Source organism: Cupressus sempervirens, chromosome 6, assembly GCF_028749045.1.
Source record: "Cupressus sempervirens isolate cs-2001-9-10 chromosome 6, ASM2874904v1, whole genome shotgun sequence".
In the NCBI taxonomy this organism is placed as follows: Eukaryota; Viridiplantae; Streptophyta; class Pinopsida; order Cupressales; family Cupressaceae; genus Cupressus; species Cupressus sempervirens.
In genome coordinates this window covers 438,936,830-438,949,258 of record NC_143123.1, presented here as the reverse complement: position 1 = coordinate 438,949,258, position 12,429 = coordinate 438,936,830, and the positions used below count along the sequence as shown (strand labels likewise).

General features: G+C 35.6%; 1 protein-coding gene across 3 annotated transcripts; it reads right to left on the bottom strand.

The window, feature by feature from the left end:
• Window positions 1–2,692: 2,692 nt before the first annotated feature.
• LOC149552937 (putative methyltransferase PMT20) lies at window positions 2,693–11,809 on the bottom strand. 3 transcript variants are annotated; one of them, XM_089788474.1, is made up of 10 exons: window positions 11,728–11,809; window positions 11,187–11,346; window positions 10,701–10,998; window positions 9,008–9,156; window positions 8,632–8,827; window positions 7,844–8,054; window positions 4,586–4,883; window positions 4,081–4,455; window positions 3,539–3,616; window positions 2,693–3,434 (listed from the first exon to the last, which is right to left on the bottom strand). In XM_089788474.1, exons 3-10 carry the CDS (start codon window positions 10,965–10,967, stop codon window positions 3,227–3,229), a joined length of 1,782 nt encoding a protein of 593 aa, XP_089644600.1. In that variant the 5' UTR covers window positions 10,968–10,998; window positions 11,187–11,346; window positions 11,728–11,809; the 3' UTR covers window positions 2,693–3,226. The 3 variants fall into 3 exon arrangements, with proteins under 3 accessions (XP_089644600.1, XP_089644598.1, XP_089644599.1); XM_089788472.1 differs by lacking the exon at window positions 11,728–11,809 and adding an exon at window positions 11,492–11,727; XM_089788473.1 differs by lacking the exon at window positions 11,728–11,809 and adding an exon at window positions 11,518–11,727.
• Window positions 11,810–12,429: the final 620 nt, after the last annotated feature.

Here is a 12,429-nt window from a genome sequence, read left to right as displayed (position 1 = left end):
TTTCCTTATGAAGCATACCACTCTAAAAATAAACAAATTGAAATCTTTGCACACTTTGTTTTCACAATAAAATATAGAATTCAAGTTGTCTTTTATGAATTGTTTAGAAGAATTTGTAAAATATTTTTTTCTTCTTTTTCTAAGATCTTATAAGGAGACTTAAGTTTCTATGTTTCAAGAAGAGCCTCATGAAAAAAAGAGAAAAAAATGTTATGGAATTATTTAGAAACTTTTCATTAAAAATAATTCCTAATTTTTAGACTTGTACACTAAAAATGACGAGTCTATAAGTTCAACCATCTTAAGTATGCTTTTGCTGCCCAAAAAAAAAAGTTTAAAATCAAGTTCATTTTTGTTACAATATAATTTTTAAGAGAATTATTTTTTACTTGTTTTTATCAATGTCATATTCATAAGACCGTCAATTTCCTTAAAAGACTTGAGTTTAAACTTTCCAGCTAAATTAGACTGTAAAATTCACAATATTGTTAACTTCGAAATATTCCTAAAATTTTCAAATAATTCCAATTCTACCTTTAACCCCACCACGTTGTGCTGCTTTTAGTTGTTTAAATGGTAGAAAATTCATTCATTTATAATGCCTGCTTGGAGGCATGTTAATTCCTTTTGTAATCTACATTGAATCCAAAGTTGATATTCGTTGGTTAATAAGAGGTGACCGAACAAGATGTAGATTATGGATTCCATATCATGGTGGAAAAAGAAAATAATAATATTGAATGTTTTTTATTAAGGAGAACATGTTTTGAAGGGTGCTTGAAACCCTTTACAAATCAAAATATTTTCAATGGAGCCCGAACAAAAGATACAACAACCCATAGGTGAAACAAATCATCAAACCAAAATAAGGTGACCAGGGTAGCCTCACAGATAACACAGTACACTTCTGCCAGCAAAACAGGTTTTGAACAGGTGCCTAAAACCCCATGGTTACAAAAGAAATAGACATTAAGTCCTGAACCATGAAAAACTACAAAGAAACAATAGGCCAAAAAGACCAGGAGAGCCAAACGAAAAGGGATAGCCTCTAAAAGAACAAGCGAGCAACAGGTTTTGAAAGGACCTAAAACCTATTACAAAACCAAGCCTCAAGATTTACATTTCAATCCTGTCTTTTAAGAATGTAAAGACATCAAAGGAAGGATTGGATGGCTTGACCTTTTTTTCCTTTTACTGTTGTCCATCCATCCTCCACCTTCCCCACAATCTTCTCCCAATCAAGGCCATCAACTTTGCAACCAACCCCCAACACCCTCGCGGTAGGGGATAAAGAAACACCACCACCACATGATTTATGGACCACAATAGAAGAAGGGACAACAACACCGTTATGAGACAAAGCCGCAAGAGGGGCCACATTCAAATCAACAGTTAAAGCAGTCGAAGAAGGGACTATTGCAACATTCTTGGTCACTGTCATAGGGACAGCAATTGAAACATTAGAGACAACAACAGAATCCTCTACCAAAGAAAGATCTTCCTAAGAAGAGCCTTCCAACCCATCCCCAACTGTGGAAACTTTCTGAACCGTGTAGTGATCATCCGAAACCCCCAACCACCAAGAAGGTGATTTCTTCGATCTAACATTTTTAGAGGAGCATCGTGCAGCAAGATAGCTGGTCTTATGGCATTTCCTGCATCTGAAGAGAATACCCTCATAATCAAAAAGCTAAATCCAAGAGCCATTTGGAGAGGCCAACTTAATCATTTCAAGGAGCCCCTTGGAGACGTCAATCTCCACAAGAATGCGAGCATACGTCATCCAATACACATTGGAAGATGCAGCATCAACTAGCAAGAAATCCCCAAAGACCTCCTTCACAGTCTCCAGGACTAAATCCAACCATATGTGAAGGGGAAGATTTGGCAACCTAACCCAAAGAGGAATCTTATTAAAGGATTCAGTTGATGGGTCAAAATCCTTATACCAAGGTTTAGCCATCAAGGGGAACCTCTCCTCCGAAGAGAAACCACGACACAAGATGGCATTTCTATCTTTAACAGTAGCAAATTTCACAATAAAAAACCCCCTTGCCACAGGGTAAATCTTAACTAAATCCGAAATGATAGGCTCCCAATATTTGGATATCCAAGCATATAGAGCTGACAGAGAAGGCCAAAATCCCGTAAAACGAAAAAATAGCAACTGTGGAAGAGAAGTCCTTCACATATGTGGAAATTTCATCAACTATTTCAAACTCTAGATGAATCAGAATCAGGTTTCTTATAGCAACAGGGACAACAACTCGGAGCCCCAACTTCACAGCTTGACCCCCAATACCTGCCTCATGCAGCCACATCAACATAAGAGATAGTGGATCTTCCCATTGCCAAGGGAACGATGAGCCTCCCCAACAGGAGCCATAGGAGCAGAAGTCGCACCCCTATCTATTACAGAGGGACCACCCACCGCCTTGGCCAAAGAACGAACCACAACCCCATTATACGCCAAAGAAAGGGCAGGAAAGAACATGGATTCAAACCCTACAAGAACATCATAGGCAGAGAGAAGCCGGAGCGGGAGACATCGTGAATAATAATAGTGATAGTTGATTCAAGATCTCATTACAAATTTCAATTAACTTAAAAATAGCTTTTCAACAAATTATACAAATAAAGTACAATTGGTGGTGAAAAACAATTAATGAGATCAATTGAACAAACAGCCATATTATACTTAAGAATTTGAATAATATTAAAGTAATTTTTAAGAATTTGATTGTATATATTTATTTTTACATCAACGTTTCCATATCCTCTCTGATCCATCAAAGATAAGAGAAGAAATTTTGAAACCACCAAAATAATATCAGTAAAAATTATACTCTGAAAATTTTGAATCGAGTGATAATTATACTAAATGTAATAATAATAAGACGATTACTCTGAAGTGACTTGAACTCTTATCAATAAAATTGCTGGACGTTGTATGCTGCACCTCAATGGAATTGCACACCATTGGGAGATGCACAATTTTAACGAATTATAGAGCAGATACAAAGAATGAAGTGCACTTTTTAAAACAAAGAATGCACAAGACCGTCTCACACCGCACCTTCTGAACTGGCCAACAATTTCTGAGCCAATATCACGCACTTCGGAAATGAAAAAACATTTGTGATGTACTTACTCATTTGTACAATGGTTCTGCATGTAGATGTGCAGTGCGATAACAACAAAAGGCGCGTTCTTTGCTTTAGAGTGTTCAGGACTGCCAGAATCTCTTCTTACAAATCAAAACTTTTTCTTTCTCATCTCGGCTGTTTTCTGTGTCACTTTTATTGCAATCCCATCTCATGCCAGAGGCAAGATTCGATGCACTATCTACAAAATATGGAGATTCAACCATAATGACAAAGCCGTTAGGTCTTAACATCCTGTCCATTTCCAGGAAAACGAATTTCATCTCACACCTGTCCCAAGAGACGAGGAAAATCATCACCATGATTATCAAAAAAGTGCTAATGCTCACTACACGTGCCTGCTTATACTGAAACATAAACATGAGATTACACACCTGTGACCTTCTGCAGTGAAAAGCCCATCAAGGTGCAACAGATCATAGGTTCTAGGATATGTTGAAAATGCCTCACACCTGAAGAAAAAAGTAATTAGAGAGTGCAAATTTCTACAATTTGAATGTTTCTGGAATCAATTGTGTGATCACACTTTGTGGTTCATCATCAGGATGAATGTTTCTGGATTCAATTGTGTTATTGGTTTTTGCGTCAATGTTTCAGATCACAATACTTTTGTTTTCTATCATTCGTCCTAATGATAGATGACAGTGTGATCCGAAACATTTGATACAACACAATTGACTCCAGAAACATACAAAGATCAAATAATTATCAAATTCAGACATTAACTTTCAAAACCTAGAATGACAAAGAAATCTAGTAAGTGTGAAAAAAAACAGTAACACAATCAACTCTAGAAACATTCAACAATTAAATAAATAATAAATTATCAAATTCAGACATGAACTTCCAACCTAGAAAGGTGCGATAAAGAAACCTAAGTAAATGCATACACTGAAGCACGTACAAGACATCTTACCAGTCATTGTATGTGCCAATTAAGCCACGGTCATAGACCAAATGTAAGGAATTAATACCATAGGATGAGACAACATTCATGACCCACACAGGATCATTTATTAAAGCAGCAGCAAGACCTCCATAACGAGTGTTCATATCCAAGACATTCCTTATTTTGTCACTTCCAAGCTCAGGCAGCAACGTTTTGTAGTACTCAACTCTTTTCACCCATTTAGCTGTATCCTTCTTGAATGAATTACTATTACCTCCAGAGACTGTTCTAATCCGATCTGGGACAACACGTAGACGATCTGGCCATCTTGGTGTCAATCCCACTCCCAATTTCTTAAAGTTGGGGTTTTCAGCTACAATGCAAGGCCTCAGGGGCACATACCTGCACTGAAATGGCTCAGAGAACTTTGAAATAAACAGAAATTGAAGGGTCTATATTGCCTAAGAAGGCAAGCCCATCTCAGCAAAGTGTCAAGTGCTAAATTAAAGATCATAATGAATTCAAACTTTACCATGCTGCGTCTGGTTCGATGCTGTCGTCGCATATTGGAGGATATGCAGTTTCTTTACGACTACCATAGCAATTATTATCTATTGGCTTCTGCCATACAGCAATATCATTCTTTGTGCTATTTAGTTTGTAACACATACTGGTCAAAAGATTTTGTAGGGAATCATAATTGGCTTTCTGCTCTTCTATGGTCGAATTCCATCCACGCCAACGGTTTTCATAATTTACGGGAGGCCCAGATAGCACCCAGAACCCTCCCGGTCTCAACACTCGGTCAATTTCCATAAGGTAAATTCCACCTGCAGCAGAAAGAAGTTGTTTACTTAATCACTTCAAGGATAAGAAATGGTTTAATTTTTTCTAGTTCCAAAATGATGTATCTAAGTTTTTCCATTTCCATTCACAGTCATCATGCACCAGTTGAATCCGTGGATCGGATAAGACTTATTATGTTAAATTTACTGGAGAGTACAACTTTTTGTCTTCAACGTTTCAGATTATGTTCTATGATCCATTATCAGAATGAGATAAAAATCATGACACACTTAATTATAAAAGCTACTAAGATTTATTATGTTGGACCGCAGAAATTTCATGCATCTAAATAATAAGGGTTGTCTGCTTAAAGGTGGAGAGTTTGCATGCAGAACTGTATTGTCAAGGTTTTAAAGGCTAGTTGGTCCATTGTAGCCACCAGGACCAAGTGCCACCTCATATATGCTGTAGTGCCTTCTGGACATTCTGAAATACATAAAAATTACATCGGGAACCAATTAAGCACTCCACCTAACTTCAATAACCATTACTGTCTGTTGCCCTATTCTGATTGTGAATATGCATTGATTTTTGCCCGTCTCTCAGGCGAAGTGCCATCTGGTTGGGAATCCAATCCAAATTGCCCTTCTCATATTATCCTACTCCTCCCAGTTAAAGAACTCGGGAATTTTTAGAGCATTCTCCTTCAAAGAATAGATCCGCTGCCTCCATCTGTTACTTTTTTAGCTGCCTAGTGTCTGGTTTGTTTTGATTTTGGTTCTTTTTGCCCCTTTCTCAGAAGAAGTGCCATCTGCTTGAATCAAAAATCCAAATTGCCCTACTCATCTTATCCTACTCCTTCCAATTAAAGAAGTCGGGAGCTTCTAAAGCGTTCTCCTTCAAAGAATATATCTGCGGCCTCAATCTATCATTGTTTTAGCTGTCTAGTGGCTGGTTTGTTTTGACTTTGCTTCTGGGCTCTGCCTGCGTCTCTGTTTTTGCTGCTTTTCCAAACACTGCCTGAGTGTCTCTCGGAGAGTGATACGATATAGAGTAAGTTATTAATATTTTTTATTAGCAGTTTTCTGAATTGAGAAGCCACCAGCAATGATAGATACAAAATAGTTGAAACTTCCCAATTTCAGATCTTAGGTTAACTTCAAGCTAGAGAAACAAAATTATCTTAAAGAACTAAAAACTGTTTGGAACTTACCAACACAAAATATTAGGCAGAGGACATGCAAAGTACTAAGTTTTCTGGATTCGATTGTGTGTGTTTATTTCATCAATGTTTCGGATCACACTACATGATCCATCATCGGGATAAGAAAGTGCAGGATAGTAAGATATGCAGACTGGACCTTTCTCAAGAATTATAAGAAGTGAAGGGGGAAGCTCGCAAAACAATGCAATACAAAAAATAGAAATAAAAAGCTACACACACCAAAAAAATATAAAAAAGAAGAAATAAAAGAAAAAAGTTAAAAAAGAAAGAATTAAAAAAATAAAAAAAATAAAAATTGGAACAAATAAATAGCTACATATATATAGAAACAACAATTTATATATATATATATAAGTATAATAGTTATTAATTTATAAATATATTGGCTATTATATTATAATATAGCTATATGTGTAGTGTATAGCATTGTAAACAATGACAATAGCTAATGGATTTTAATATAGCTATATACATGAAAAAATAAATAAATAAAATAAAATAAAATAAAGAAAATAAAATATAATAGCTATATTATATTTTATTTTCTTTATTTTATTTTATTTTATTTATTTATTTTTTCATGTATATAGCTTTATTATAATCCATTAGCTATTGTCATTGTTTACAATGCTATACACTACACATATAGCTATATTATAATATAATAGCCAATATATTTATAAATTAATAACTATATTACTTTTATATATATATATAATATGTATGTATATATAAATTGTTGTTTCTATGTATATGTAGCTATTTATTTGTCCCAATTTTTCTTCTTTTTTAGTTTTTTAATTCTTTCTTTTTTAACCTTTTCCTTTTATTTCTTCTTTTTTATATTTTTTGGTGTGTGTAGCTTTTTATATCTATTTTTTGTATTGCATTGTTTTGTGAGCTTCCCCGTTCACTTCTTATAATTCTTGAGAAAGGTCCAGTCTGCATATCTTACTATCCTGCACTTTCTTATCCTGATGATGGATCATGTAGTGTGATCCAAAACGTTGATGAAATAAACACACACAATCGAATCCAGAAAACTTAGTACTTTACAAATGGATTGTGGAAATCTGTTACTGTTAATTAGAAGACATGCACTTTCCCAAAAAATGCCAGACAGGAGACTTGCAAACAGAACATAATCTAAGCATGCACTTTCCCAAAAAAACATCACTCGAAAACCTGAAAACTACAAATCAGGCAATGAGTATGGCAAAATGATTGATTTTTGAATAGTATCCAAGAGACTGTGTTCCAATCTACATTCCAGATACTCTAAATCCGCAAAACAAAGAAAATGAAGGGATAAATCTTTCTGTAGTACTACATTTTAGCACCAGCACTCCAGAGTTGACAACTTGACTCTCAAATCACTATGAGCAAAGACATAAATCAGTTCCATGCAGGTCTTGCACATTTTGTGCAGAGTATCAATAATAAGTTATAACTATAAACAAAGATAGAAAGAGATTCAATTCAATAAAAGCTTCCCAACACTTTCAGAATCATCCGTCTTTCTAATATGCACCAGAGTAAAGTATTATAGTTTCAGTCTGCACATTATCTCAGTGCTCAATTCATTTTACATTTGTCTCCATAAAACAAAAAAGGAAAATATGCAGGTTACTTATAGCATGTTGCAGTTTTTCATGTATGAACTTGATTGCTTGCAGGTGAAAAAGTTCATTTCCAGTTGAAATCATCCCACAGATTTGAATTATTTTAAGAATTACTTTGAGAATGAAAACAAAACCTTATATAGGTAATGTAACATACCAAATTCTGTCCAGGGAATAAGACACCGTGAACAGTGAGCCATGTCGAATGCACTGGAGGGATATGGAAGCCTTTGTGTTGATATGATGCCCAACATTGCAGGAATTCCACGTTCAAGAGCAAACTGCACTTGAGCTTCATGGTTATCTCTTGGTGCCAGTGACATGGTCAAGATACCACGATCAAGTAGATAACCTCCCCAACTTGCAACCTGATTGAGGAACAAAAATGAAGGTTTAGTCATTCTACGAGAACAGATGAAAGACCTATGAGTTCTTTTATTAAGTTTAGATCAAGTTTATCAAAACTATAGACCAAATAAATGGAAGAAGGGCTTCTAATCCCACTGTTAGTCTAGAGGTGGACAATTTCGATTTTTGTAAAGGAAGTCATGAGTTCAAATTCTACTGGAGGTAGGGTATGTACGTCTAATTTGTAATGCAATTAGGTGCCTCCCAAAAGAAAATACCCAAAAATTATGGCTGATGTCATAGACTACAAACAATACTTAACTCTAAACTAGACATGTGAGCTTAATGAAAGAAAACTCAACACTTGTTGTCTTCAACTATGTTGTAGAACCTAGTCTGATATTTCACATTCATTTGAAAAGTTTCTTCACGAACAGAGGACAGAGCCTAAATATAGACATTCCTAGCTAGAACCTAAGATTAATCTGAGTGGAATATGGCAACATGCTAATACGAACATCGTTATATCTATCCTTTTGGATCAACCAATGAGGCTTAAATGATTCAATTAGTCAGACTTGAGAAACCAAGACTTACCCCACATCCAGTATCAAGGGCCGTTCTAACGCTGCCATCCTTCATTCCAGGAATCAGATCTTCCATTAAATCAAGGTATTCATTAACACCTCTTGGAAACATGGTCCCTCCACCTGGAAAAATGAACTTCTCCCCCTCCTTCCGTAGCCAATTTTGATTTGACTTTACATTGTTAATCCAGTCATAGGGAACATTCCTGAAACAAAAAACAAGATTCTCAGCTCCAAACGTTATCAGATACTTTTCTAATCAACTGGTTAAGAAAACCTATAAAATTCAACCTGAAAGTCCGTCAAATTTAATAGAAGAGGACATTTTGCAAACATGAAATCATCGGAGCTGGAGAAGAATATGAGATCATGATATGATGACATACATATACCAACACTCTTCCCTGCTCTTTGGCCAGCTTATAGGTATCTTGTAGCCTTTTGGAGGAGGGACTAAACACTCAACTCTCTCTGATAGGGGAGGGCAGTGTCTCTCCCTGAATGCAAGTCGATGGCGATCATATCTTTTCCATCTCTGTCAAAGAAGAAGATTAACTAGCCATAATATCAGGCATCCAATTTACATAATAGCTCATCTACCTTACGATAAGATTATGCTACATTACAATCCATTTTTCTCAACACAAACGTACACTAAACTCACATAAACAGATGTTCATTAAAGTGGCTCAAAATTTACTTCAAATTTGTAAAAACATATTTTCAATGCACCAAAGACATAAGTCTAAGTTAATTATTTAGAAAAACTAAGAAGAAACCTCGGGGAGTATTACTGATCATAACAATGCAATTGCTAGAAGTCAGGTAAAGAAAGTACTAGTGGTGACCCAAGCCAGAGTAAAATTAGCTAACTCTCTCAAGAAAGTACCAAGTGAAATACATTACAATTGTTTATATCTTTATTGAAAAACAGAAAATCAAATTGAAATAATTGTTTTTCCATTGAAAGCCCCTTATTTGTATAACAAAAACCAGACGAAAACTAGAGGAATGTTCTACAACTTTGGGTTGAGTTCTTAGCACCGCCTCAAGTCAGCTTCTTATATTGGTATTGCCAAGTAAGTCTCTTAACTATGCAACTGTTGTCTCTTGCATGGCTCTATTTGAAATAGAAAAACCCCAGTTACTAACATTGTCATTGTCATATTGTCCAAAGCAATACAAATACTATAGTTGAGAACACAATTTCTACTGCAGCTCAGTAAAGTGTGTGTTTTGTGCCACACAAATATGCAAACTTCAGAAATACCTAAGCTTGGTTCGAATTATCTAGTAAATCTTCGTAAATAGTGCATCTTATATACCATACTACCTAAATAGTTGTAGTTAGTGGTTTCGGTATTGAGAATCTCACAAAGGCATAGGTTCAGAACTGAGTTAGTTCGTGAACACTTACTACGAGGTCTACTATTCTGCAGGTAATGGAGCACGCAGTCCAAAAAAGATGATTTTAGAAATGAAATTGGACATAACAATTCTTCATACAAAAATAATATTATCATATAAGCTTGTATGAAAATTTGATTTTGTATATTATTTCAGATTTCAGACAATTTTTACTTGGTTTGGTTCTACTGCAAACAAAATTGATGAGAGATCACTAAAATTTGTATTTTTACAATAATATTTACTGAGGATGAATTTTACAATAATATTTACTTAGGATGAATGACATGGAGACCCTCGTACTGGTTTCCGAAGTACAAATCACATTGACAAACGTATTCGAAATAGAGCATGATTTTGAGATTGTCAAGACTTAAATTGTAACACGATTTTATACATTAGGACACCCCTAAATCTTCGATTATCATAGGCATGCGATTCCTTACTGATATTTAATCAGGAACAGGTGCTAATGTACTTCAGATCTATGATTATTCAGAGCAGATATATAGATTTAATCTTCAAACTAAACATACAAAACCATAGCCTGGATCTTTAGAAGCAAAGAGATGGCATTTCATGCATAACCTAGAATTTAATTGAAACTAATCATTGATCTCCATGCAGTGGACTACCTCAATACTTTGCCCAGTTTGTTTCTTCGTTTCATACCTTTGGGTCCATGCATGGAGTATAATCTTGATATTCAATGCTACATTCGTGAAATGCCACGGTTTTCATACTGGCCACAGCACACTTGGCTGCAAAAGATGGCTGCGATGTTTCATTTTCTACAAGCTTTAATTTCTCTTTCTCCGAGAAATAAATGCCCCCCAAATAAAATGAAACGGCGCACAGAGAAAAGAACATCAAAACCAGAGGAACCAGCCTCCATGACCGCTCTAGATACATCCCTGCCTTGGATTCTCTATCCTTCATTTCACTTTTCCCCAATCGCCCTGCACATATGCTGTAACAACCTTGAGTTAGAAATATGGGTTTCCGAGCATTAATAGCAACAAACAAAGCAACTACTGATGCAACTAACACTCTTTCCATCTAAGGCATTAATCAATATAGTACCTTACATGTCAGTTACAGAATTTATTATTAAACCAGCTTCAAAATCTCAGAAACAGAGTTCATTTAGTTCCTTACTGAATTTCTCATAATTCCGAAGGCGCCCACAACTACTTGATCTGAACGACTGCCACAAACTTCAATTCGTTGGCTTTAGCTTCTGACAAAACCTAATGAAATCATCTCCCATTCATATCAATCCGGAAAGGGCTCAACGCATTTCAACCCATGAAAATCTCTGCAAGGGTATTGATCAATAAAGGTCAAAGCAAAAAGTTTGGGGCGACAATGCATTGATTACCACCATTCTCAATAAGTAAAGAATCTAAGAAAAGAACATTAAAAATAGAGCGCCCGGGAAAAACATTCTCTGAATCAATGACCATTAGGCATTCGATTGGAGACCAACAACGAGGAACGAGGAAAGTCGGTGGCATCCACTTTGATTATTGAACCCGGAATCCACATTAAAATTGCTGAACTCCACTCTGCAGCGGAAAAGGCGCCCTGGTTTTGTTGTATCCAATGCGATCCGGTCGCATGCAGGTCAACTAGAATAGGAGGGTCTAATTTTCAATAAGTCTCGAAACAAATTTAGATAAAGAATAAATTTACATACAGAATCAACTAGGCAGCTCGCATCTCTATAAAAACTGATCTGTGGATAAAGCCCGTTTGTTGCAAAAACAAAACCTAATCGAAAAGTATTCCCAACAGTTAACTCGCATTAGTATTAATTGTTAATTCGTTGAATGGGATGACATACCGACAGATCAACACGTGTGTGTTGTTGATGAAGTGATGGGATTTAGGGATGCTGATGAGACGTCGCAGCGGAAAAATCGTCCTGTGCGAGCACGATGCCAGCGTACACGTGTCCTCCGATGATTGTATTACCGCCTTAGTTAATTGATTCCCTAAATTTTGTTGTCTGCCATCTTTAAGCCTAGGCACATTTTGCGTGGCATAGTGAAGCTTCCTAAGTTCTTCCTAATCACCGGCAAATTAAGTGACAATATTTTATAGTAAAATTTAATGATTATTGATAATGCACAAAATTAATAATTGTTTATTTATTTAATAATTTTAAATTTTGTTAATAAAATATGTTTATGTTCTCACACAATCTAGTCTCCCTCTAATATGCATGGTGAGGACTAGGCTTTTACATTTATTTTGACAAGATTTTAAAGATTTTATTTATATTTAACTAGCAATCGTACCTTAGTGTGCAATAGGTATGCCAAATTTGTACTGAAGGTAAACTAAGTATCTATTTCATTGTTCATCTTTTTCTCTCCAATTCTCTATATTTCCTTAT

What these genes read in the sequence shown, in the direction of transcription:
- LOC149552937 (XM_089788474.1), bottom strand. Translation starts at nt 10,967, where the DNA reads ATGAAGGATAGAGAATCCAAGGCAGGGATGTATCTAGAGCGGTCATGG. An exon ending in CTCCATGCATGGACCCAAAG is followed by an intron (nt 9,157 to 10,700) that starts GTATGAAACGAA and finishes CTTCTTTGACAG; the next exon opens with AGATGGAAAAGATATGATCG. An exon ending in ATTGGCACATACAATGACTG is followed by an intron (nt 3,617 to 4,080) that starts GTAAGATGTCTT and finishes TTTTTTCTTCAG; the next exon opens with GTGTGAGGCATTTTCAACAT.